The sequence below is a fragment of the Echeneis naucrates genome, chromosome 7 (genome assembly GCF_900963305.1).
Source record: "Echeneis naucrates chromosome 7, fEcheNa1.1, whole genome shotgun sequence".
NCBI classification, from domain to species: domain Eukaryota; kingdom Metazoa; phylum Chordata; class Actinopteri; order Carangiformes; family Echeneidae; genus Echeneis; species Echeneis naucrates.
In genome coordinates this window covers 10,296,225-10,322,816 of record NC_042517.1, presented here as the reverse complement: position 1 = coordinate 10,322,816, position 26,592 = coordinate 10,296,225, and the positions used below count along the sequence as shown (strand labels likewise).

The 26,592-nt window shown below is 39.2% G+C and overlaps 2 protein-coding genes across 2 annotated transcripts; one reads left to right on the top strand and one right to left on the bottom strand.

Moving 5' to 3' along the window:
• Positions 1-966: 966 nt before the first annotated feature.
• On the bottom strand, positions 967-18,183 carry LOC115046331 (N-terminal EF-hand calcium-binding protein 1-like). Its single transcript, XM_029506632.1, has 13 exons — positions 18,071-18,183; positions 16,995-17,295; positions 13,618-13,642; positions 8,985-9,093; positions 7,904-7,929; positions 7,555-7,652; positions 4,712-4,970; positions 4,445-4,524; positions 3,844-3,897; positions 3,553-3,665; positions 3,333-3,410; positions 3,098-3,189; positions 967-2,194 (listed from the first exon to the last, which is right to left on the bottom strand). The coding sequence occupies exons 2-13, from the start codon at positions 17,109-17,111 to the stop codon at positions 2,166-2,168; spliced, it is 1,080 nt and encodes a 359-aa protein (XP_029362492.1). The 5' UTR covers positions 17,112-17,295; positions 18,071-18,183; the 3' UTR covers positions 967-2,165.
• Positions 18,184-19,458: 1,275 nt separating this feature from the next.
• Positions 19,459-26,381, top strand: alas2 (aminolevulinate, delta-, synthase 2). Its single transcript, XM_029506217.1, has 10 exons — positions 19,459-19,604; positions 20,671-21,022; positions 21,155-21,250; positions 21,372-21,594; positions 21,962-22,146; positions 22,332-22,511; positions 23,257-23,421; positions 24,302-24,570; positions 25,273-25,435; positions 25,665-26,381. Exons 2-10 carry the CDS (start codon positions 20,692-20,694, stop codon positions 25,826-25,828), a joined length of 1,776 nt encoding a protein of 591 aa, XP_029362077.1. The 5' UTR covers positions 19,459-19,604; positions 20,671-20,691; the 3' UTR covers positions 25,829-26,381.
• The last annotated feature ends 211 nt before the right edge of the window (positions 26,382-26,592 follow it).

The window sequence follows — 26,592 nt, the reverse complement described above, 5'->3', positions numbered from 1 at the left end:
ACTCTTATTCTTTTGGATTTCTGTGTGCCTGCTGGGACAACAGCAGATTATGCTAAGGTATTATTAGAATCATGTCAGATATGTAAATGTAATTCATAAGAACTTCTACTGAGGCTGATCTGAGTAATATGTTCATCTGCTGCAGTGTGAGTAAACACACTATAGTGTTCTGTTTTGGGACTGTTTTGAATATATACTCATGGATAAAAAGTGTATGAAGGCGACAGCACTGCTGGTACTTAAAATGAGAGCCTCATCTGAATGACCCCAAATATAGATTATAAACCTGGAAGTGTTTCAAACGCCACAAAATAATCTCCTTACTGCACTCTTGGATAAAGATGCTGTGAAGGGAAAATACACCCTGATGTTTATATACTATCAAGGCCAAAAATACAGACTATGATTGTGAGCTTTAAACTGCTGCTGCTGAGCAAACTTTGAAGATTAACTTTCTAGGTAGGAGCTGTTTCATGTTGAGTACAAGGAGGGAGAGCCAAATGAAGAATGAAAACCAGCTAATTAATTGCACCATATTTCACTCAAGGTGGGCTTACATTTTTTGATGTTATTCAAAGATTACAACAGCTAATATCAACAAAGTGTTTTCACTGTCAGTCTTCATCAGTAAATAAGTTTCCTTGATGGCCTTGATGGTCTCACATACTATACATTCTTACTGAATTCGATTTTTTTTTTTTAGGGGGTTGAAAACTTTCCAAGCAAGGAAGAAATCATTAGCATTATTTACTCCGAATAACTTTAAAATATACCGTTAAATCTCACAAATACGTTATGAAGTAAATGCTCAATATATGAACAATTCGATATTGGCATTTGCATACAACCTTTTTTATTTTTACATAATTTTTCAACATTTTTGTAAACATAAGAAAGAGGCCAACAGCCCATCTTTTCATTTCATCAACATGTCATGAATTTTATTTCATGCCGGAAAATGATCATAACATTCATATAATGCCTACATATTTTCATAATGAGAAATGATAAAAACTCCAAAGAAAGCATGAACACACTCATTCCTCTCTTCATCAGAACATCCTAAGATCTAAATATCATCATATTTTACATGTACCAATGCTTTACAACAATTACTTAAATCCTACAGATTTCATTAACTACTGTACACAATGTCAATTAACATATGTCTTATGTGATCACAATTTCTGTACCCAAAATATAAACTCCTATTTGTGTGTAGCTGGACCATTAAACTCTTCTGATTACACACACAAATGTAAAACAATGGCTTTTGAGTTTTATTTATAAAGGAACAGTACAGGCAAACTGCACATTTATTTGGTTAATTGTTATCGTTCACTCATGTCTTACTACACTTCAGTCCAGCTCTCGGCTTCTTAGAACAGTAGTGAATTCTACAGGTTCAATAGACAATCTACAATAAATGTCCATTCTTGACGTTAAGGTCCATGTTTCAGTTTTTTTTTTTTTTTAAAGTGCAAAAGTGATACATGGATGATAAAAGGTTAGATGCGGACCATAATCTTTCATGAACATTGTTCTGTCTAATGTCTCTCTAACCCTTCAATAAAAAGACACCTGGCAGCACAGCTTTGAAGAGGACAACAAAGCACAATACCACAGAGAGAACGAGGGAAAATGCAGGTTAACCCTAACACTATTACTGTTGTGTGTACTGAAGAATGATTGAAGGATAGATGGATCTACAGATCAGCTGTTAGTCTTTTCTATTTTTGTGGCATCTTTGACATTATATCTACTCTAAGATGTAGTTTTGATTGAAATAAACTAGCAGAGAGGAATAAGAAATCATGCACATCTTTTTTTATTATTATTATTTTTTGTGTGTCCATTAAATGAAAGAAACGTGCCCAAATTGTGAAAGAAACATTGACACATATCCTGATCACACAATAAAATATTGCATTACCTCAATTCTTTCTATTCCAAGGTTTTAGTTTGTTTCATTGCTGACTGATTTCTATAAATAGTGCTATTTTTATTGCAGCAAGGTAACCTCGGCTTTGCAAAAACAACCCTAGTCATGCCATGAGGGAAAAGGTATCATGAACAAAAAAAGAAAAAAACAAAAACAAAAAACTAACAACCACACAATCGCCTCTTCTTCCTTTATTGTGTTGAAAAGTAGCCGTGCAGTTTTGTCAGTTGTTGTTCATAATCCACCATGAGGCTGAAAAATGAAAAATCTAAATTAGTCATCAGAATGTGATGGTCTATGTTCGAGTCAAACAAATTTGCAATGTCAAAAAATGTTTGCATCTTTGGCCAGTTGGATTTCGCAGAAAGAAGCTGTAATTACGACTTCTTAGCAAGCCTTCACCTTTTCCCAGTTCCAACAGATGCTGGGCAGAATTAACATAGCAGAAGTTGTGCTTCTGACTGCTGGCTAATTTCAATCCAATACTAATTGTCCTCATTAGCATTGCTTTTGGTCTCTAAAAACTCTTGAGGGAAATATCTAACTTCTTAGCAGTTAAATGTTCCACTATCTTCACTAGCTAGTTGCACACTTTTAGTGCTTACCGATGAGAGGGAAGTAATAACATTTGTTCCCTCTCATCAGCAAAAGCATTTTAATCTGTGCAGTTTTATGTTTGTTCATTGTTGTTCATTGTTGTTTTTTTTGCATGTGTGTCTGCATTTGTTTGGATGGGGTCACCTTAAGTGAAACTGAACCAGTCGCATTGTATTTTGTGTGCGCACTGAAAAGAATGTACTTTAATTTGAATTCTATGAGTAGTAATGAGCAGTTGGGCGAGACAAATTAAACAAAGGAATAAAATCCTTCATTCAAGTTTGGGGGAGCTGCTTTGAAAACTATGAATGATTCCTTTCAGATACAAGATCATATAAGAATATGAAATTTACATTTTAACTATAAAGCATCTGTATTCTTTTGTTCACTTCCCTCATTAAACATTATATTTAATCTATAATCCATTTATGTTGTGAGATGTTTGCATTAATTTTATCTCCCTAAAACATTTATTTCCTTTTCAAAGTTTTACTGAGAATACTTCTTATTAATTAATTAAAACCAAATAAGATTATTGTTTCAGGGTCTGATCTCTACCTGGGAGGAGCATAGTGGAGACCATCTCCGGCTCTTCCAGCGAGTCAATAATGCAGCGCTGGAAGGTCTTACTGATGGAAGACTGGAGATAGCTGAGAGGAAACAAGGATGGTCAGGGAGAAAATGCAATTAATCTTCAAAGAGAGTCTGAGACAGTCAAAATCTGGTTCAGCAGTGAAATTCTGAGTGTTCTTTTTTTCTGGTGTAATTTGCCACAGAGCCCTGCTGATCCTACCTCATCCAGGAGAGACGGTCCTGCCAAAATTCATACATGATGAAGCATGATCTGTCTGGCAGGTTCTGGACGGAAACGCTAACAAAAAAGAGAGAAGAGACAAAGAAAGAAAGACAGAGTCGCAGGGTTATCTGGCATGTTTGGGAAAAATGAAGTGTTTTGAAGAGGTTGCTTTGCAGACAAGGCCCCGAGGCACACAAAGGCAGATAAAGGGACATACTGCAGGTTGTTTAGTTGGCTGCTGGTGGCATCTGTGTAGATTTTGAGAGCCTGCTGAAACTGCTCCACATCTCTCTCCTTCACAGACATTTGTCTCTGAATCAGGAGAATGTTCTGGAGTAAACGGAGAGGAAACAAGCCAAGGTCAGAGTTACATCAACAAAGTATTTCATTTCTTGCATAAAAATCAAATACATCAAAAACATACAAAGCCATAAGTATTTGGCTATGTGCAAAGACACAATCGGACAGTCAAATGAATGAACTTACGTTTAATGCAAGCTGAACTCACCGATTTATATGTCCCTGCTAATGTGTCCTCTTTCAGAGGTTCAAGACGTGGACTCTGAAACGGGATCAAAAATATCTCATTCAGCCACGAGCAGAACAAAGATGAGGAGAAGAACTGGATCAACCGCTGAACATGTTGTCGGTGAACAGTCTGAGTTGAGCCCAGCGTGGGTTCACAGGCTGATATTTCCACATGGCATTCAGATTGTTTTGCACTTTCCACGACTCATCTTTTCTAACATGCTGTCAGATCCCATATCTGTAAAATCCACTCATCCAGTCTGCTTGACATTTCTCCCTCAGACAGTTGAGCCTCTTGGCTAAACTTGATCCTTGTAAAGGGCAATTCTGCCTCATGAGCAAACCAATTTTACTCAAATTTTCAGTCTTCTAACACATGAAAATGTACAACTATGTGCAAGTATTACTGATGCCATGCCACTCACAAGCTGCCAATGTGGTTCTGCTGATATCAGTCTCACATCTGAACATAGAGGCAGATGATGCTTAGCTTATCATACAGACTGGAATCGAGGGGGAAAATCTAGTCTGACTTTTTCCAAAATACCATCACTTGGATAAAAATGGGTGTTTTCACAAACCTCACACTCCAGTTTGTCTATGAGTTCCTCCAGCTGGTTGATCTGGGAGCCCCAGTGGTTGTCCGGCTCCACGCTGACCCCTGACCATAGAAACAAAATACTGTATGAGCACTATACAACAAGAGAAGGCTGAAGTCTTTCAAATTCCTCTGTTCTGTTTTCAATTACCTACTGTGAGCATCCTCCTGGGCACAAGAACTGCAATGTTATTTATAAACTTTTGCTCTTATTAGATTTAACTCCAGTATCTTAATCTGAGTGGTGTACCTGTGGTGAGCATGCCAGAGTAGGGATCAGTTGGTGAGAGACACATGTTCTTCTGGATGCGTCGGCCAGGGCGTTTGGACAACCTCTGCATAGGCAAGTCCTGGGGCTTCTTCAGTATCCTCCTCCCTGGACAGCCTTGGTCATGAACAGCATCCATGGCACAGTCCAGAGATGACTGAAGTGACTGAAGCTGGGTGGAGGTCTCCCTCAGCAGGAAACGTGTCACGAACTGACCCAGCACTGATGAGCCCTGATATTCCTGAAGGGTAAAATAAAAAGGAAAAAATCATTACATCGTTTCATTATTTTAAGAATTCTTAAGAATTTCCCTTGTAAGCCCATCGCCCTCTTTCAATAAATAACAAGCTCTGCTTTTTTAGACATTTCCTTCAAGCAGTCCAGAAGTGTGAATTTCCCTGACATTCATAGATGCAAGTAGAGTGTTGCACAAACAAGTGCAAAGTTGCAGGGCTACTCTGGGCACTTCAACCTCCTGTCTCACTGTAACAGATTTTTTTTTTCCCTCATCAACACAACCTCCCAACTTATTTGATCTTGTGGATAATGATGCTTGCCCCCCTCACCAGCAGTCTGCGTTGCAAAGAGTGATAGTTAAGAGGAAATATTTTTGAAAAATGGCCCCGGGGCTTGTTACAATTCTTGTTTCTACACGTTCTGTTCTCCCTGCTGTTCTTCTTGATCCATTTTAATTGCATGGAATTTAGTTATAATTCTAAATTATATCATGCAAATTATATAAATTCTTGACCTATGGCCAAAACAAATTTCCTGAGGTCACAATGACTTTTAATTGTTGACCATTAATATCTAATCAGTTCACCTTTAAGCCCAAGTGACTGTGTGAGTCAATACCAAATTGAAAGGAAAAGAAATTCCTTTAAGGTGGTCCTGAGATACCATGTTCAAGAAAATAGGATGAGCAGACAGACAGATAACCTTTAAACATAATCCCTGCTCCCACAATGGTCACTGGCACAGAGTCATAAAAATGCATGAATTCCTTCAAAGCATCAAAAAAGAAGAAAGAGAGATAGAAAAGTGTGTACTTGAGCGAATAGGGCAATTCAATTGACAAAGAGGGAGTGAAAGAAGATGAGATCAGAGCAGCTGAAAAAATGTGTGCTTGTGGTGCAATTATAAAGAGGACAACTGACATCAGATCAGTTGGAAAGCTGATGGAGTTTGCCAACTATTTTCCCTCTCCTCCTATCATTAGTGTAATTGTGGCAGTGCAGCTAAAGTAAGTTACTGCATACCACAGAAAATAACCTCATTATATGACAGCATCCACATCCAAACATCCGCCTGTTCACAGTCTGATCATGAGTCTCTGCCCCAAACAGAAATAATTATGTGCTACTTGGCCAAACGTGAAGGGTCAGGGGAGGTCGATGAGGAGTCAGTTGAGCTATTGATGCCCTGGTGGAAGCTCTCTGATGTCGATCTCTACTGTGTGTGTGCCTAAAACAGCATGACCACAGCTGAATGTCCAAGCCTTTAATCCCCTCAATGTCCAATTATGCACAGTGCACAGTTTTGCTGGACCAGGATCCATGATGGGTATATGAAATCTCTAATGAGCACGTTTCATCCCACACTTCAAAATTAGAGTTAAGAGCAAAACTAACTCCTTTGTCATGATATGGAGTTTTGCTCCCATGTAAAAGGAGATTTATGTCTTGCAGGAGTATGTAGCTGCCCTGAGTTCCAGCCAATCACACATTAGCGATACGATTAACATGTTAATTATACAAACAGCAGATGGTTGATATTAGTGTTGAAAACTACTCTACCTACTGTTTGTAAACATGAATGTCTTGTTGACATGTTATGCTGAACACTGAGCTAATCAATCAGTGAACAGATAACCAAAATTACTCAGCAACATTTCATTTGATTTGTGAATTGCTGCTTTTTGTCTGTTTTAATGTAAACACCTTTGGTTTTATGACCAAGTATTTACAAACATTAAAAGTAAAACTGATGACCTTCCCGTCAGTTTCAGATGTGCTCTCGGTACAAATGAGCTAATATTACCATATTCACACCATACAGTCGAGGTGATGAGCATGGTATGGAGTACATGGTAAATATTATTAGGATGCTGTGGCATGATGGTTGATCTTTTTGACTTTAGACGTCTTTAGAAAAGACATAATTAAATCCTCAGGATTTCTCAAACTTGGTGAAAGGAATTATGGACATGGAGACAAATTGCTGGCATATAATGCAAAACATCATCATTGGCATGCTGCGACTGCAACAGCCTTTCTAGGCCTTCAAGTATATTGCCTGGATGGCGTTGTTGATTTTAATTTGTATTTAACTATAACCAAGGGGTTATCTGCTTATATAATGCTTGAGCTTTGAAACATAACAGGTTTTCTCCTTTTCTCCTCATTCTGCTGAGTTGTGTGAATGCAGCCTCATATAAACTGACTTACTTCGTATTTAGTGACTCTCCATCTAATGTACAAAGACAAACAGTTGCCATGTTTGTTTCTCACACTGACATCAGCTGTCTTGTTATGGAAAGTCATCTTTAAAAGTTTAAAAGTTTGTTCAATGCTTGTATTAATGTATCAGCAGATCTACAGCGTGGAGCAGCAGGGAGACACACTGGGCAGTTTTATTTCTTATATATTACAGGATCTCTCAGAGGGTTTCACCCTGACAAAGTAACAGCTGAGGCAGTCAGAGCCTGATGCTGACGTTTCAAAAGTTACCGAAACGTTTAATAGGCTGCTGACGTCGTGTTACACTTGAATTGTCTTCACATGCAAAATTTAACAGAGTGCAGAGGGAAAATTATCATCACCCACCTCTTTAGTTTTATCCATGGCCTTCAAAATGGCCACATTCAACTTTTCCAGAGCAGACAAGACGTTGACGTATTCTCCCAGATGTGGGGTGAAGTACTCTGGAAGGGAAGATTTATTAAAACACCCAGTGTGGTTTGTGTCTGATCAGCTCACTAGTCCGTAATGGTTCCCCAAAGAAAAAATATTTTACTAGAATTAAAGTCTGGCAATAACTACACCTCATGTGCCGAGTCACTGAGCAGTGTGCATGCTTGGGTTCGAGGTTATCATCAGACAGCTGAAGCCAAGAGCACCATCAAACTTTAAACTGAAACAGAGTCAAAGAGTGATGCAAAAATAGCATGGTTACCTGAAAGTTTGTCGATGTCCAGGTTGCTGTGAAGAAAAGAAAGGAGAACAGAGCTGAAAAGAAGAGCTAACATTGGTTTGAAATAGGCTCCTCTATGAGTCTTTGTGTCTTGTTATTCATGATAGTAACATGGCTCCAATGTCAGTTTCCACAGTAGAGTTAGCATTTAAGCAACCAATAAACAGGTATACATGTATATTTATCTACATATTTTAAATGTTTGTTTAATAATTTAATTGATTTCTTCAACATATTGCCATGCCAGCATTCCCCTTTAGCATGGCTGAAGACTTGTTTTCACTACTGATCTCTGAGCCTGAAAAAACTTGTTACATCCTGGTGTAAGGTAAGCGTGAATAAGATTTTTTATGTATGATGTATTTTATTTATCTGATGTGTGGGAAACCCGTCGCTACAGCAGCAACCACAGGTAGAAAAATACAAGAATAGGACAAAGTGAAGATAGAGTGGCAGTGATGATGATAAAGTGAAAAAAAGAAAAACTTTCAAGTAGTGCAAAAAATTTAAATGTGTGGACAAAATAATTTAATTGAATTTGATCATTTTAACTCATACTACATTTATCTTTATATATGGTTTTGGTAATTCAATGCACAGCTTGTTTCGTATGTTCTGCTGATGTTCTTGTCTCCCTATATAATATGTATTTACACAAAGTATACAATTTAAGCTACACACTTAAGGGTGTAGGTGAAGCACTTAGAAGAAGTGATTGGGCACAGTGATATGTAATTTCTATTTTGAGTTATTAACAGCAACATATCCCCACTGGCTATTTTTTTAAGTATATTACCAAATGTTTATTTTTCTACTAATGGTTTTGAAAGCTTAATTGTGAGCCAGTGGCACAGGCAAACAGTAACACATTTAATTATCTTATTTGTGCTCATCAGTGCTGCAAACTCAAGTGCTTTCCTGCCTGAATTCAGGCTCTTTGAAATAGTGGCCTAATCTTCCCTGAAGTGAAGTGTTGACATTGCGCTGCCGGGAAGCAGAGGAGCAGGAGGGGGTAACAGATGGCAGTATGGTTGGAAGATGTCCAAAAGGAAGATGAGCTTACTCTGTCTGCTGCCTATCGATGGAGTAATACAGTTCCTGCATCTGCTCGTCAGTGAGGATCCCATCAGTAAAGTAAGACTGGAACTCCTCCAAGGAAAGCTTTCCATCATCTGAAAGGAGAGGGAGACACACTCACAGCAAAACTGAAAAAGGTTTTATCACCTAGCTGTAGAGTTTGTCTGTTATTCAAAAGAGTGAAATCAGAAATTGGCCTCAGAACATTATATTAATTCTAATGATGAACTTAAAGGTGCTGCTGCAAATTAAAGTATTAGCATCAGGCGGGATACATTTGTCCTTATTTGGGCATAAAACCAAGATAAAATTCAAGGACATTAACTGCTCTTAAATTATTGCTAATCGGACTCCATTAGCTGCCAGCAATATCACTGAAAAGTTCATTTCTGCTCTTAAGAGTAATAATTCCCTCATGGAACAACACTTTCCTTTTAAATTTCCACAATGCTGAGAAGCAGAAGAACACCCTATATTGATTTCCACGACAAGTCATCCTTTCTACATTGTAACAAGCACTTTGAGACAGTTTGCACCGATTTTAGGCCCAAAGCATGACTGTTAACAGTCACTCAGAGGACAAACACACGGACTGCATCAAAGATAAGCATGATCTGCCTCTCATTGGCAGCGTCTGGAGCATGGAACTGCAATATTTGCAGCATCTTGAAATATTGTTTGCATAGTTGGGGCATAGCTCTGCAAGCAGACACTAACTTCAGACGATAATGAGATCTTGCCATCTCCACTGTGGAAGCGCTAAAACCTTTTGAGACCTTGCTCTCAGATCCCTGCCAGGAAACAGTGCTCTGACTGATTGGCTGAGCAAAACAGTAAATCTTATCATCTGTTATTTGGTAAGAACAATTTTTACTTCTTGCCAACTCACACTGTAGACAACTCTGGATATAATGCATTTTCAGTATATATTCAGTATCTGAAATGTAAAGAAACACATTGTTCAGCTGTTACTTTTGTTACACAAGGATCATGCCCTGAGGATGAATTTCTGTGTTTACTAAATATTTCTTGCAGATATGTAAAATTTTGGCTGAATGATAAAGGTATTAGATGAGACAGAATCATAATTCCTTGGTCAAACTCCTTTAAAAATCTTCTTTCCACATGGTGTAGGAGTAAACACAGTCTGTTGCACCTCTGATTCATTCTTCAGCCTTCTCCACCAGAGCTGCTTCGGCGTATATTCACACCCAATTCGAGAGCACAAAGAAGACGTTAAAGTGCAGCTCAGACAGCACATTTTGGAAGCATTCACTGTTTGTCAGAGAGCAGAGCTGAAGTGGATGATAGCGTCTGGCTATAAAATGTGTTTGTCTCTGAGGCTAAAGGACAGTTATCTGTGTTGTGTTTTGTCTGGAGTTTTTATGTTTTTTTTTAATCAAATGACATAATTTAATTAAAGTTCATAAATAAACCCAGAAGGCAGTATGTCACAATTGGTATTCAGGGAGATTAAATATATAATAAATATTGGTTGTTTGGTCACATGATTAGTGTTAAACTGTAACCATAGAGATACTGGATCAGTGTCTGTTTTGGAATTTTAATGTATAATTTTATCAAATCGCCCCGCCCTCACTCAATGTGAGCTGGGATTGGCTGCAGCGCCCCCCACGACCCAGAAATGGATAAGTTGTAGAATATGAATGAAAAAATGAATTAATTTTATCAAATCGTGGTGATAATTGACTTCATTCATAGTCATAAACATAACAATGAATCACAAGTCCTTGTTAGTTTTGATAGTTATCTTATCAAAACTTTAACAGTGCACACATTTCTTCCCACGTATAAACTGTCACTCTGTGTAACATGAATGAAGCTGAGTGCTGAATTTGATCAAATGGCTATTTAATATATTTAACTACATGGCTTGTGTGGGCTCTTTCTACATGGTGAAGTAATTAAGTGTGCCTTTTTGTTATTACAATTACACAACATTAGGTCATAATGTAAAGAACCTGTTGCTGTCATCAATGCTGAGACAGTAAGATTTAACAAAAGAAATGTAGGGTACCCTGTAATTTATCATGAAGTCTATGATGAACAACTGTCTGGGAAATTAATTCGTTCCAATGGATAACAAATCACCCTACAACAAAAGCACAGCAGATTAATGGCTGGGATTGTCTCACTTCACACTGAATAAAACCGCAGCACTGACTGTAAACGAACATCTGGACCTGTGCTGAAGCTTGTGTCTTTCCAGCAACACTTTTCCATGAGGAAACCTTCGAGCTAGAAGTGCTAAAATTGAAGCAGCAGCAATAATTAATGAAGCCGAGTGGTGCAATTCAGGATAAAATAAGAGATAAGAATGGACTGGAAAGTAAACGCAGACAATAATAGTAGTTACTCTATCACAGAAAAAAAAAAAAACGTTTTTTAAATCAAAGCATATTAGTGTTATGTAGTACAGGTATTTAAAAAAATCAAAGCAGTGTCTGTACATGCTGTACCAACAGTTTTGAAGATTGTGTAGGCATTGTGAGTGTAATGCAAAATGCTTCAAACGCTCTAATTTTAGTTTCTTGAATGTGCTTTTCTTTGAACAAGATGACAGTGAATGGAACATCTCATTGTTTTTCTACTCTCCATGAACTGAAATATGTTGAATACTATGAAGAGCATCATTAGTTGCATCCCTACTGTAGCTTGTGAGTGATAGCTGAATACTGAGTGCTGAGTACTGGCGACCATCCAGAGCTGCAGCTTGTGTACATCACTGCATTACTGAGAGAACTGCTGTGGGCTAAATCCTCTCTGCCACAGCAATTTAAAACCTGCAAGTGAACAAACGTGGGGGACAATGATTCCTATTATCTGAGCAAAAACACACTCAGATACCACCCCAGCAGAACATATTCTTTTTGAATAATACATTTTGTTCTTGTTTTCAAAACAAATCAACAACAATGAAAATAATTGATGAAAACTATAAAGCCATTTCTTTGTTATTAAGTTAAACATACATGACCTTGAGAAATAATTTTTAACCAATTGTATGCATGAAAAATGCTTCAGTGTATTTACAATATCACAAAGATGGATTTCTCTTCCATGGATGTCAAAAAAACAGATTTTCATGACTGCTGGTCATGAATTGGTTTCTCTTGATGATAAATAGGAGTTGTACTGAAACATGTATCACACTTCATGATCACACTTCTAGTTTCATCTTGTTGCATTGTAACTCTGCATCCCTGATCCAATGGGAATGAATTAAAAACTAATCTCAGCATACGCTGTTAAGTAAAAGCTTTAGGTCTTTGCTCATTGTTCTTGTACTCAATACAAAAGTTTTTTTTTTTTTTTTCATTATTAATTCCTAATTATAATAGCGTGGATGAAGTGTAGTGGGTTGGTAGCCAGCCGTCTTTATGTGGTAAATCTGCAGTGCTCGAGGCATATCATGGCAGCCCACTCAGTGCTGATTGGAAGGAAGCCCTTTCTTCTCGGGTGCACGCCTCAGTAAGTTTGTGACAACGGAAACTGAGCAGAGCTTGGCTGCAAATTGAAGATAACTAGAGCAAACGTGAAAGAGTGTTTGTCCTCTTTCTTGCTCCAAAGAAAGGAAAAATAAAAGCTTTTAGTGCTGAGGGTTAGAAAACAGACCGGAGACCTCACAAAAATGTAAGTAATGTAAATACCCTCAATTCCAATTAAAATGTCGACATTAGTATTCGCTGCTAATTCCGTAATTAATCACTTGAGATGAGACACAACTAAGAAAGAAAACCATCCAAGATTTTTTTCTATCTACATATCTCCACGAGCTGTGAGGCACCACAGACAACCCTTTCCCACGATAACGCACGTTGCATCAATAATCCAGCTCTTATGTAACAGATTCACCATCCTCTTGAGGAACCTCATCAGAGCTTGTAGAGAATCAACGTGCATTAATCACTTGCCCTCTTTTGCATTTTACATTCCATTCTTCAGAGATGGAATGGAAATAAAAACACTAAAGCAAAACCATTTTTTCTTCTTTGCTTTGTAAATCTCTCCAAATTTCCCCTGGAGATGCAGGGGAGGGGGACACTTTGAAGTAAAAAGGCGATTTAAATACAACACGGTAACACACTAATCACATGTAATAGTGACATTAATGTATAATGTTTCCAGGAGAAATCCATTCAATTTACATGATGTAAGTTCTCCTGTGACTTTGTTGATTTCACAGAGGAACTCAACATCAGGGGAGAAACAGCTGAGGTCTAATTTGCTGCATAGCAAGTTTACAAAAGCGCTAAATTTGTTGACACAAAGGTTTCATTATTTGCAGGATATACTACTGAATATAACAGAAACAATCACTGTGAGTAGCTTCACCGAAATAGTTCATCCTTTAAAATCCAGCCAGATCACGAAACCAAAAAGATGCAGCTGCAGTTGACCTTGGTTATTTATAGCCCTTCTATTTGCCTTGCTCAAGGATGGCAATGAAACAAAACAGTAAGTTCCAGCAGTTCACTCTGAGAAGAATATTAACCATCAAAGCTGTGCCATTTTCATGTGCAACTACATCAAAGAGATTTTTAATTTAGTTTTAATAAGCTGTACAATCCAATTAGCTGTGTATTTTGCTTACTCACCATTTTTATCAGCCCGGCGGAATATCTGCAATAAGACAAGAAGTTTATGATTAGGTTTGGAGTTTTTTTTTTTTTTTTTTGCTTGTTTGTTTGTTTGTTTGTTTGTTTTAGTCTGGAGCACTCACATGCCAAAACACATGAAAATGAAAAGTTACATCTATATTGATGTGCTTTTGGAGGAAACACAGTACCTTACTTATAAAATATAAAAAATAAAACTGCAAAACAAATGCCAACTTGGATTTTTGCCTAAAGCAGTGATACAAAGTAACAAGGGGGTCTCTACAAATGTGACATTTAATGTTGAACCTGTGAAAAGTATGAGCTGTTTGTGGAGTGTAAGGCGTTGTTTCTAAGATCAGACTGGTGTCTCCTTTGCTTTATTTATTTTTTGCCATATGGTGGATCAATGGAGTCAAGTCACTGTCTGTTTAATGTTTTAACAGAGAGGGGCTGTGGACTCACAATGTCATCTTTCAAGCACATCAGAGTGTGAAGGCCTGAACACACTTACTCACATTTTTCATCAGCAGCCCTCTTCCATTTAGATCACATTAGCAAAGACTCAGTAAATCTATTCAATAAAGAGTAGTACTAAGCAAAATTTGTAGAAAATACAAACATACTGCCCTGAGTATCTAAGGGCTGTGTGGAAATGTGAGTCTGCAGTCAAAGTCAGAGCAAACCTAAAGAATCATAAAATTTCAAAATGTTTATGTACTGAGCAGGTGACCTATGTCATTTCATGTGTTTATCCACGCAATTCCACTTCTATTCGCTTCCATTTGTTTCTATTAAACATAAACACAATTAGCAGGCTAAGATTGTTTCATTTCAACGTTAAATCACTGTTGTGTGTTCATGCAGTTTGAAGGAAGATTTGAAAAGTCTGCATTGTATCATCTAAAAAAAAGGGTAATCCTTCATCTGTGATGAATTACAAGACTCCAAAGTTAGCGAAATAAGTAAGTAAAATAAGTTAGTGACAACGACTACTGACAGAGAAAAAAAGAAAATGAATGTGTGTCATTTGCACATACTCTGTACTATGAACGTGAAATAAATGGTCATGTGTTTAGTGTTTGTCTATGTTGAAGAAAGACACTTTTTAAAAACTAAACTTTGACTTTCTGAACCTGCAATTCCATGCTGTGCACTGGCCATAAATACGCCAATAACCTATGCACTGATTAGGTGTAATGCTAAAGAACATGGTTGTGTAAGTGTATGTGATTTTGTTGTCAATAGACTGGAGCATTCAACTGGTACGGTCTTTAGAGAGCTCTGGGCAGACAAACAGCAATGATAACTTTTGTATTCAGGTGATGGGAGGACTCCTGGTGGCTGCACTGACACTGTAAAGGCTCCTGAAACAACCAAAGTGCTGATGTAAGCAGCTTGTCCAAAACATAGAAGAGTGAACCAATGTAGAGCTGCTCCATAAAATGTAGGAGGACAATTTGAGTGGAATAAATATTGGCTGTGGATAAACCTGAGTAGGAGATTTACTGGCCTTTATTCCTCCTTTGTGCTGCTAAGTGGGAGGTTGGTGGAGTCGATGGAGGTGCTGCTGTCCTACAGAACTGATGAAGATCTTCTAAAAGCATTATTAGTTTTATGGATGCTGCTTGGCTGTAATGTCTATCGCAGCCGGTCCCTGGGGCCTGTTAACCGAGTGCTATTAAACAGTGCAAAACTACAGCACGAGTACTAAATTAAACTCTGAGGACATGGACATACAACACTTATACATTGCTGCTTCCCCTCAGCCTCTTAAGCAAATTGTCTCAGCTGCAAAATGCCTAACAGGAACTTAAAACCTAACACAACCTTTGCACAACTGTGCATTTGTTGAACCAAACAGCTCTTCAGAAACCTGGAGTCTGAGAAAAAAAAAAAAAACTCATTAGATGAAGTCTAAGTGGTAGCACGTTGGGATAGTGTTTAGCACTGTTGCCCCACAATAAGAAGGTCGTGGGCCTGGTTCCTGGGCCCTTCTGTGCAGAGTATGCTCGTTCTCCCCATGCCTCCATGGGTTTCCTCCCACCGTCCAAAGACATAATGTTTGGGCTGATTGGTGACTCTAAATTGTCCGTAGGTCTGTGTGAGTGCTTGTTGGTCTCTGCCTCTCTCTGTGTGTTGACCCTGTGATGGACTGTGGACCTGTCCAGGGTGACCCCACCCTCGCCCAGAGTGAGCTGGGATTGGCTTCTGCACCCCCCACGACCCAGAAATGGATAAGTGGTTGAAGATGAATGAATAACGTCTAAGTGAGCAGTAATGGGTTTATGCAGAGGAAACCCAGAAATTACACAAATGTTTTATTTATAATACTGTAAATGAATGATCATGTGCACGCACAGGGTTTTATTTTCAGGCAGGGAAAGGAATGAAAGAAAAAGATGATGTGCTTTGTACCAGAAAAGAGTCATGGTAGGTTGGATAAGCTGCTGTCTGGTCGCATTTCACTCTAAATTTCTGCAACTACTAAAGAGTAAATGGCAGGCATGAGCCACTGATGTAGTAGCTTAAGTGAAGAAATGCAGTTTTGGGTTGGAGAGAATGGATGTTAACTGCATTTAAACCATATGTATTGTTTTTTGCTGCAGTCTGATGTTCCCTTTGTTGGCCATTAACCTGCCTCAAGCAAACTGATTACATTAAAGCTATTGTATGGTTTTTAAAATAAATGCAGAGGAAGGCCACAGCTCTGAAGGCAAGACTCATAATGCAGTGATTTGAAATATAATACTGCGTATACATGTTAGTATTACCAGCTTCTATATGGTGGTGCTTGTATTGCAAAAATGAGAACGAACCCATGACGACAAGGGATTCTGTCAACTGTGTCAAAATGTAAGACCTTTCTGTTTTTTATTTCTGTTCAGAGGGTAGTAAAGCGAAGCTACTCATGAATAATAAATACCAAATCATGCTTTATATAGACAATATACATGTTTCATCAAGGGAGCAACGAATGTCATGACCCTGAACATATGAAGAAAATCTGCCACTTGAAATTTCACTGTATTATAATGCTTTGCAGGTTAAATAGTTTTGTGAACCATTACAAGTCAGATATCACTTTTGTTTTCACATAATGTCTCACCTTTCTTACATAACAGGGCTACTGTAGCTACATCAAGCTTATAAATGGGACTCGGACGTGCATTTAACACGACGTGATCCATTCATAAAGAGCAGAATGGAGGACAGAATTGTATTTGTGCCTTTGTACGACAACCCCCCCCCCCCCATGTCTAAATATAGATATAGATACTCTCATGCATAAAACCAACCATAGACATGAAAAACGAGGTTAATTTGGATGCTGTGACAGATGATCATCTCCACATCACAAACCCAAAGGTACTTACATCATGGAACAGAGAGATGCCTTGATTTTGGTTGTGGTCAAGCTCCTGCTGCTTCCTCATGTGCTCCTGCTTGGCAGATTGGAGACACATGGTGATCATTTCTGTACACGCCAGCATTTTCGATGCGATTTCTGTCTCTTTCTTTAAAAAGACTGTCGTGTCTTCGTGTGTGTGTTTCCCGCCCCCCGCAGATGTCGTCCTTGTCAGGGCGGAGGATCCTGGAGGATGCTGGAGGATGCTGGTCCTGTGATCCAGTCAGGAGGAGATGGACCCAGCCTGCTGCCGACACCAGCAGGGAAAACTCCGCCTCGGCAGCAGCGGTGATTCATAAAAAAAAGAAAGAAAGAAAAAGGCCGAGGAATGCACCATCTGCTGGTGGAGACACACACATGCCACAGAAACCACAGACACACGTCCTCCCTGTCAAATAAAGCCTGGATACCGGATGTTGTGTTTCCTTCACGTTTTTTTTTTTTTTTTTGCTAATAAACAAATATTTCTAAAATGCTCACAAAGTAAAATTGCAACACCCAGGTGTTTCCATTAAAGTGTGTTTTGCTTATGAACCGTAATTTTCGTACAGTCTAGTCTTCTTTTAATCTCGTTCAGTAAAATGAACGAATCGTTCGTTCATTTCGTTCATTGGAGCCACTGTGGCTCTGCAGCTGTCTTTTGAGTAATGACTGAAAAAGCAGCTCTCAAACACTGAAGAGCAACATGGTTTGCTCCACTTGGAATATAATACACAAGTTTGCTATTGTTATTGTTGCTATCGAGCACCATTTTGGACCATAGCCTACTGAAGGTGACATTACTGATTCCTTCATTTGTCCACCTATCATTAAAAAATCTCCTTCTGTGATGGCTGTTCAGTTCAGCCTACCTGCTCACTGAAGACCTGTAGTGGATGAACTCACTCCAACAGAAACACAAACTAAACATCCATCCCATAGCTACATAGCTGACGTTAACGTTCATGCTAATGTCAGACAGCTGTCCTCACCAGTAATAACAGCATTGGTCATGTTACTGCAGTTACCATATGAATAATGAACTAAAGACCTGAAGAGCCGTACTTATGAGTCGTGAACGAATCAGTCATGTCTACACTGAGTCACGGCGGTTAGCTCATGCTAACTTTCGGGAACTTTCGAGCGTCTCCGTTCGCCGCCATTACTGTGAAAACCTGAACCACCGCAGTGAGCGGAGCTGTTGGCACTCACTCTGAAGGCATGTTGATAGGCCTGCAGCTTTGGGGGGCACAGCCCAACACACACACACACACACACACACAGACAGACAGACAGACAGACAGACACACACAGACAGACAGACAGACAGACACACACACACACACACACACACACAGACAGACAGACAGACAGACACACACACACACACACACACACAGACACACACACACACACACACACAGACACACACACACACACAGAGACAGACAGACAGACAGACACACACACAGACACATAGACACAGACACACACACAGACACACAGACAGACAGACAGACAGACAGACAGACACACAGATAGACAGACAGACACACAGACACACACACACACACACACACACACACACACAGCCTAACAGACACACAGACACACACACACAGACAGACACAGACACAGACACACACACACACACAGCCCAACAGACACACAGACACACACAGACAGACACAGACACACACACACAGACACAGACACAAACACACACACAGACAGACAGACACACACACACTACCATCATGAATGCACATTATTCCTATTTTCACTCACACTTTGGTTATATAATGCAAAATCTGCAGAATAATTTTATTATAATGTGGTATAGGCTGTTTTGTTGTTCCAGTTTGATGTTAAAAGACAGGAGGAAGTGTGCCTGTTTGTAGGCCTGCTTTATTATCAAATGTATGTTATTGTTACTGCAGTCGAAAGATAAAAACAGCCCGATAAATTTCCCAGCTGACGGAGTAATTATTAATATAATAATTGCCATTAACATCAAGCACAGTGCACGAGCAAAAAAAAACAAAAACTTAATCTACCTCTCTTCTGTGATGAAAAAAAGACTCATTCATGAAATTTCATTGAGAATTTTACATTAATGCATGATGGATCTTGGATACCGTAGTTTCCAAAATATTGTCTAAGACATGGAGGCATTTAAATAGATTACACATCTGATATGATTTGTCTTGCATGTCCGTGGTTACTGTTTACAGATGTGATATGGTAGGATATATAGTTACTGACAAATACATCAGACATACATCAATTTATAGATATAGTTTGTAGAACATGTAGAGTCATTGGTTAGACATCTCAGACGGCAGAGTAAAGGTCCACCGTTAGGCTATGAAAAATGGCACAGTCATACAACTTTAATGGAACTCTATCAACATCTTCGCACCTCCCTTAGCTTCACCCTGGGTGGCCCCAAAGTCAAGACCCATATGACATCTCTGATGGGTGGGGGCAGAGCTGATTGCATAATGCTCTTCAACATCTGACCATTAACTGGTGACACTTTCTGACCCTCTTTGCCGTCTTTGCTGTTTTGAAGTTCGTCCTCAGTGCAGGTCAACAGGTGAGCTTCCCAAAACTTTTTACATTTTAAAATTGTGTCATTATTATCATTGTTATATTCAAATTTGCTATTATTATTTTGACTTTTCAAATGACTGTAGCTGTACTCATAAATAATGATTGGTAGCAGTGTTAATATGTGACAGTATTTTCTTTTTTGCTTAATATGGATTATATGTCACATACGCATTGTGTCTCAAAATTACTTTTGACAGTCAATGAGCAGAGCCCTTGTGCAGATACTTCTATAAAGGGGCCTATAATTTACTTTGAAAAAAATAAAATTTATTGTTGACCTACTTGTGTTTAGTTGTGCTTAAAAGACACTAATGTTTCAAAGACAAAGATAAAGATATGATCTAACCACAAGAGAAATCCACAAGTCCCAAGAAATATCTTATCAACTGACCGCAATGCATTATGGAGGAAATGATGAGCCAGCCTGTGTTTGTAAACTAAATTCTACACGAAGTTACTCCTCAGAAAATTGTTATCTGGATTTAATATTATTTTCGGGTCAATTTGGATTATTTATGACTGGCATCACAAATTTTTCTTTCAAGTCTGAAAAACTTTCAACAGCAAGGACTTCATAGTTATTAATCAAAAGAGTTAGGGGCATCCCTGCTGTGTTTTATAGAGGATAATTTGATAGCTACTGCAGCAATCAGCCTCAGATGATGACGTCTGTCAGGGCTGCTCTTGAGTGCCTGCAGAGGGAAGATAAGCAGCAGAAACCTGCCACGCCCGGGAGGAGGCAGCCACATTTACAGTCCCATTAGACATTTCAAACAAATCAACCATCATTGGATTTTAGTTTTATGAACCTTGGTGCTGAATTCGGTCATGTTATATTTTGCTCCCCTGACTATGTTATAGATGAGATTTTAGTTTTATATGGGCTATCTAAGGAAATGCCCAAGAAACAAGACTCATAAGACCCTGAATGTAATGTAATATTCCCTGTGTGTGTGTGTGTGTGTGTGTGTGTGTGTGCGATAAATGCTGAGTCAGCAATTGCAATTTTATGGAATAAATCAGTTTTCATGCTTTTTGTCTTAACCTAGAGTAAGAACAGCTCTAATACCATGGCTGCCTTCCTTCACCACTGCCCCTTTCTGAAGTCAGTCCCTAAGCCAGTGTTGAGGAGGACAGGAGCGTCTTTGCTGAGTCTGGCTGATCAATGCCCCATTATCGCTCGTCAGATCACCGTGAGCAGCCCGGCCTCGCTGAATGCCACACTGAGCCTCTCGCCCACCAAGCTAAAGAGTCAACACCTTCCAAATGGGGACAAAAGGATGATGTCGACTCAAATAGCTACTCAGCTGGCCATGTCTGTATCCAAAGATTGCCCCTTTGTCACCTCTGAAATTGGAATGGTACGAGCCAGCCCTGAAGTACAGGAGGACGTCAAAGAAGGTTCGCTGAATACAAACATGAGCGGCTTTCGTGATGCTGCTGTTACTCTATACCAAAGAAATTGAAAAATTGAAACAATACAGTACAAAATGTCTTCAATTGTACACTGAAAGACCTGCACTACTCTTACAGGTTTGATGACTTCTCCTTTTAAGGGTTTAAAAGATTTACTTTTCGAAACATCACTTCAAACCAACCCCGTCACACACCTCCTTCAAGACAACATGGGTATGTTTGACAGTCTAAAAAGGCCCAAAAGCCAGAACTGCTGTTCATTACAGCAAAGTCTTGTAAATTATGTTTTTACTATCTGTTGACTGAATGCAAATCAAACCTGTTACTTCAACAGTTGGACCCAGTTATGACTACGACAGCTTCTTTGTTCAGAAGATAGCTGACAAAAAGAAGGACCACACTTACAGAATCTTCAAGACAGTAAACAGGAGCGCTGAAGTCTTCCCTTTTGCGGATGATTATTCCATTTCAGGGCGGGAGGGCTCCCAGGTATCCATCTGGTGCAGCAATGACTATCTGGGAATGAGTCGGCACCCGCAGGTCCTCAGTGCAATCAGGTAGAATGAGAGGAAAAAGTCCTTTTAGGAAAGTCCACACTAAGTCTTGTTTGTTGAGGTTAGTTCAAGCTAAATCCCAGTTCTTGTCAAAGTAAGTCCAAGTCGAGAGTGAAGGAGGCAGATTAAGTTGGGAAGCTCCCAGTCACATTTGAGTGACATGAGTTCCTGTTAATGGATGGGCCTAATATTTCATTTTTCAGTATGAAACATTTGCGAGGACCTGCCCGTCACAGTCTTATTTAATTTGAATTTTTTTCCAGAAGGACTTGAAAATGTTTGCTGTCAGTACCTTGAGCCATGAATTTTGATGTTAAAAAAGCTTGGACACCTTTAATGCCATGGCATGACACCTTATGTTTGTTCTCAGAGATGCTGTGGACAGACATGGTGCAGGAGCAGGTGGGACCAGGAACATCTCAGGCACCAGTAACTTCCATGTGTCTCTGGAGAGAGAGCTTGCACAGCTGCACAAGAAAGACGCAGCTCTGGTCTTCTCCTCCTGCTTCGTGGCTAATGACTCCACCCTCTTCACTTTAGCTAAGATGCTGCCAGGTACATACTGACCTCCGACCTCTAAATCACGTGAATAGATTCAGGTGATGACGACTGATTACTGTTTGCCAATTACATGTCCAGACCCTGCAGTCATGCTCTGAAAGTCACATTCTGTACATATTCACAATTTATATGGGAAGGCACTGCCACTGGTTTGATGGTGTGTTAACTGTATCCCACAGGATGTGAGATCTACTCAGATGCAGGGAACCATGCATCAATGATTCAGGGCATCAGAAACAGCGGAGCGAAGCGCTTCATCTTCCGCCACAATGACAGCCAACACCTGGAGGAACTGCTGCGAAGCACGGACCCCATGACACCCAAAATTGTGGCATTTGAGACAGTGCATTCGATGGATGGTGAGTCCAAGGAAAAGTGCCGTTACAGTATTGATTGAATATATTTGTAGTTGATATGAGGTGCATAGAGCTCTTTAAATGTATTCTTGCTGTGTTTAAATTAATAGTGAGCTTTATGATAATATAAACTGGGACCCAAGTCTCACATGTTCATTATCATCTGTAGTTACACTATAACACTTTAGTTTGCTGCATGTTGGATAAATAAATCCTGCACTGTCGGATGAATTGGCACACAATTCAAAGTCATTTCAAGAGTTGCTTGCTAGTTATAGCTATAAAGCAAGTTTATAGTCTGCATATATGCAGTACATGCTATGAATATACATATGTATATGTATATTAAGTATGATCAGTCAATCATCAAAACAAGAATTCATAAGGAGGCTGGGGTATGTATTGAGGTATGTATATCTCCAGAATCTACAGCTATTCAAGCTGCTGTGTCTGTCATTCATCACTGTCTCCCATGGGAGGAAATGTTTCCCCCTGAGCTCTATTTCTCTGTCTGATATCACAGCAGTGACAGCTCCATAAAGCACAAACTGAAGTCGACAAAATTGATTGCGGTGACCATACTCATAATTTCATAATTTTTAAGTCACTTCAAACGGAGTGAAGCAAGATTTTAATATCTTTAGTCATGAGAACAGCTTTCACGTTCATATGACACAGTGACATATACAGCATGAATGACCCGCTCTGCTGTGATGCACAGTTCTGATTATACTTCCTATTTCTCCAGGTGCCATATGTCCTCTCGAAGAGCTGTGCGATGTGGCTCACCGCTACGGAGCGCTGACGTTTGTGGATGAAGTCCATGCTGTGGGCTTGTATGGAGCCCACGGAGCTGGAGTGGGAGAGAGGGACAATATTATGCACAAGATTGACATTGTGTCTGGAACCTTAGGTGAGAAACAACAATTCTCGCGCACTAAAAAAAAATTGAAGTAATTTTTCCAACAGTGATGGCTTCTCAGTCATCCATGCACATGTCCTTCCAATCCAACACCAAAAAGGGCAAAGCAAAACGGCTTCAAACTGTCATAGATTACTGATCCTCTGTTGGCTGAATTCCCATTCATAGCCTCTGATGTATTAACAACACAGAACTCTGAACAAGCATGATGCTGCTCTCCTGCTGGTTACAGAGAGGACAGCAGAAGAGTGAGCTCTCGTCAAAGGGGGCAGTGGTTTTATCAGCTGGGTGCCAGCTTTACTCCCTCTCTGGTCATACAGATAAAATGATCATCAGTGAGTCCAAGCTGTGTGCGGCTTCACGATGACTGCAAAGCTAATCTGTCGAGCACACATCAAATGTGACCTCCCTCAAGATCGTAGCACAAGACTTAACGTGGCATGGATGCAAAGGCTTGCTTAGTGTTAATAAACAGATTTTATCTCACTGACAGCAACTTCAATGAAACATAAATTTATTTATATACAAAAAATGTATAAAAAATTATGTGTCACGTTCATCTTTGGTCAAAGTACAAAAATAGACTGTACGCACTGTATTGATTATATCAGACTTAAACAATCAAACACACAATTACATGACTAGGTCGAGTGTCTATTTCCCAAATTAAATTTTATTGGATATTTGCCAGTATATGGTTATACAATAATATTGGAAATATATGTAAAATGTGAATTTTACATATTGTAAAGTCAAATTTGCTCACTTCCAAAAAAATAGAAAAAAAGAATTTAGACAAAGTACAATATGATGAATTATTATTTCCTACATCCTCACCTTATGTACCACCTGTCATCTGTTACTGCCCCAGGAAAAGCCTTTGGATGCGTGGGAGGCTACATTGCCAGCAGTGCCGCCCTGGTGGACACAGTGCGCTCCTTTGCGGCCGGCTTCATCTTCACCACTGCCCTCCCACCAATGGTCCTGGCTGGAGCCCTGGAGTCCGTGCGGGTCCTTAAGAGCCCCGAAGGGCAGCAGCTCCGCAGAACCCACCAGAGGAACGTCAAATACATGAGGCAGCTGCTCATGGATAATGGACTGCCTGTGGTCAACTGCCCCAGCCACATCATCCCCATACGGGTATGAAGATGTAGCACTGCTGCCTAACCCTAGAAACTCTTTAGCTGATGACAATAAAGCACCTCAACTTTACCAAGCTATTCAGTTTCCCTGAAGGCAAACCAGCGCTGATCTTACTCAAAGAAAGTACGGGCGAAAGTATTCGAACAAATGATGACTGAATTTCATTAACTACAATCAGGCCCTTGGTGAAAATTAGAGTAGTTTTCGCTGTGAACGATTCTCCCATGTAACTCAAACAGTACAGCACAGGACATAAGGAGTTTGGAGTGTGGCACACAGTAATTATATACTGTTTCAGGGTTTCATTATGAACCAATTTATACCTTGTAGAAAACAATTATGTCATTAAATCAATTTAGCCTGTATTTAAATTATGCAATCAGTTCAATTATGCTGTTGTGATGCCATTCATTTGGTGGTTTCATTTGAAATTCAATTACTGATTAATAATTTAAGCATCAATGTGATTTTCCTTTCTTGTCTTAGTGCTTCTCATTCAAAGTCATTTTGTAATTTTAACATTTGTATAATGCTCGACTTGACTCAACAAAAGCTTAGGAAATAACATCAGGCACACACATTAGTCTGGTGTACCAGAGTAACCTGCAGTACTGGGTTTGAGTCTTACATTTGTAATGCTAACATACTGGCCAAAAGTATCCAATAAATGTCGCATGCCACATGTCCCTTATTTTCTAGGTGGGCAATGCTGAATTGAATACCAAAGTGTGTGACATTCTGCTGGAGAGACACAACATCTACGTACAAGCTATCAACTACCCCACGGTGCCTCGAGGTGAGGAGCTGCTGCGTCTGGCTCCGTCTCCTCATCACACCCCACCTATGATGACATGCTTTGTGGGTAAGTGTGGAGATCATTAACACTAGTTAGTCTCTAAGCATAAGCTTAGCATCCACCTGCCACTGAAACGGCAATGTAGTAAAAATGGCAGCATCATAATATCCTTTTGCACAACAAAATCACGGTTTGAGCCAACTAAAATGAGTATAGCTGAAATTTTTAGGATGGTTGCAATAATTCATGATGAAATTTATTTCCTCAGTTTTACAAATGTTTGTTTAATTGGCAGACGCATTGGTGGAGGTGTGGCAGGAGGTGGGGCTCCAGCTCAGCAGCCCGTCCTTGGCCTCTTGCAACTTCTGCGACCGCAAACTCCATTTTGACCTCATGAGTGAGTGGGAAAAATCCTACTTCGGTAACATGGAACCACAATATATCAGAGTATTTGTATAGAACCAATGTAAACCATGTTTCTCACCACAAGTTACACATACAGTTTATGTAAAAATCTAATACTATATTTGACATTATTTTAAATTAAGAATTCCTACAAAAGTACACTAAGATCACCAATGCACTGTTTTATATGTATATATATATGTATACATATATTTGTGTTTAATTGTACTTTAAAGTCATAAGCATTGACTTACAAACATTGATTTATTCTTGTTTTCCTGTATTTGAGTGTTAAAAAATGTATGTTTTAATATTATTAAAGAAAATTGTGCCTCTTCTATTTTGAGCATAAACCTGCACATTAGGCACTTTCTTAAATCTCCCATATTTAGATGTGATGGTTTGAGTTCAACCATGCTTTTTCATTTCATTTCAATTGCGTGATTTCCTTTGTGCCAAATAATCACCCTATCCATCATGTTTTCCATTTGCACAATCCATTCCATAGTAACTAATTTTTCCATCATAAAATGTATGAACTACCAAAAGTCACTGGTTTATGAAATGAGGAATTCTAAAAAATTCAATAAAATTGTGGTGTGGAAAATCTCTACGATTCACATACTCTTATACATAGTATGTCTCTGTGCTATAAAAATGATACTGAATACAACAGCAAACATTACCGATAATACTTGTTCCTTTAACTGGAAAACATACGATCAGAATCCTGTGGCCTCAAAGAACCGTCACTTCCTCAGTTTCTCCATGATTTCAGATGTAGGCACTGACAAGGCTGCATCTTGTTAACTCAGATG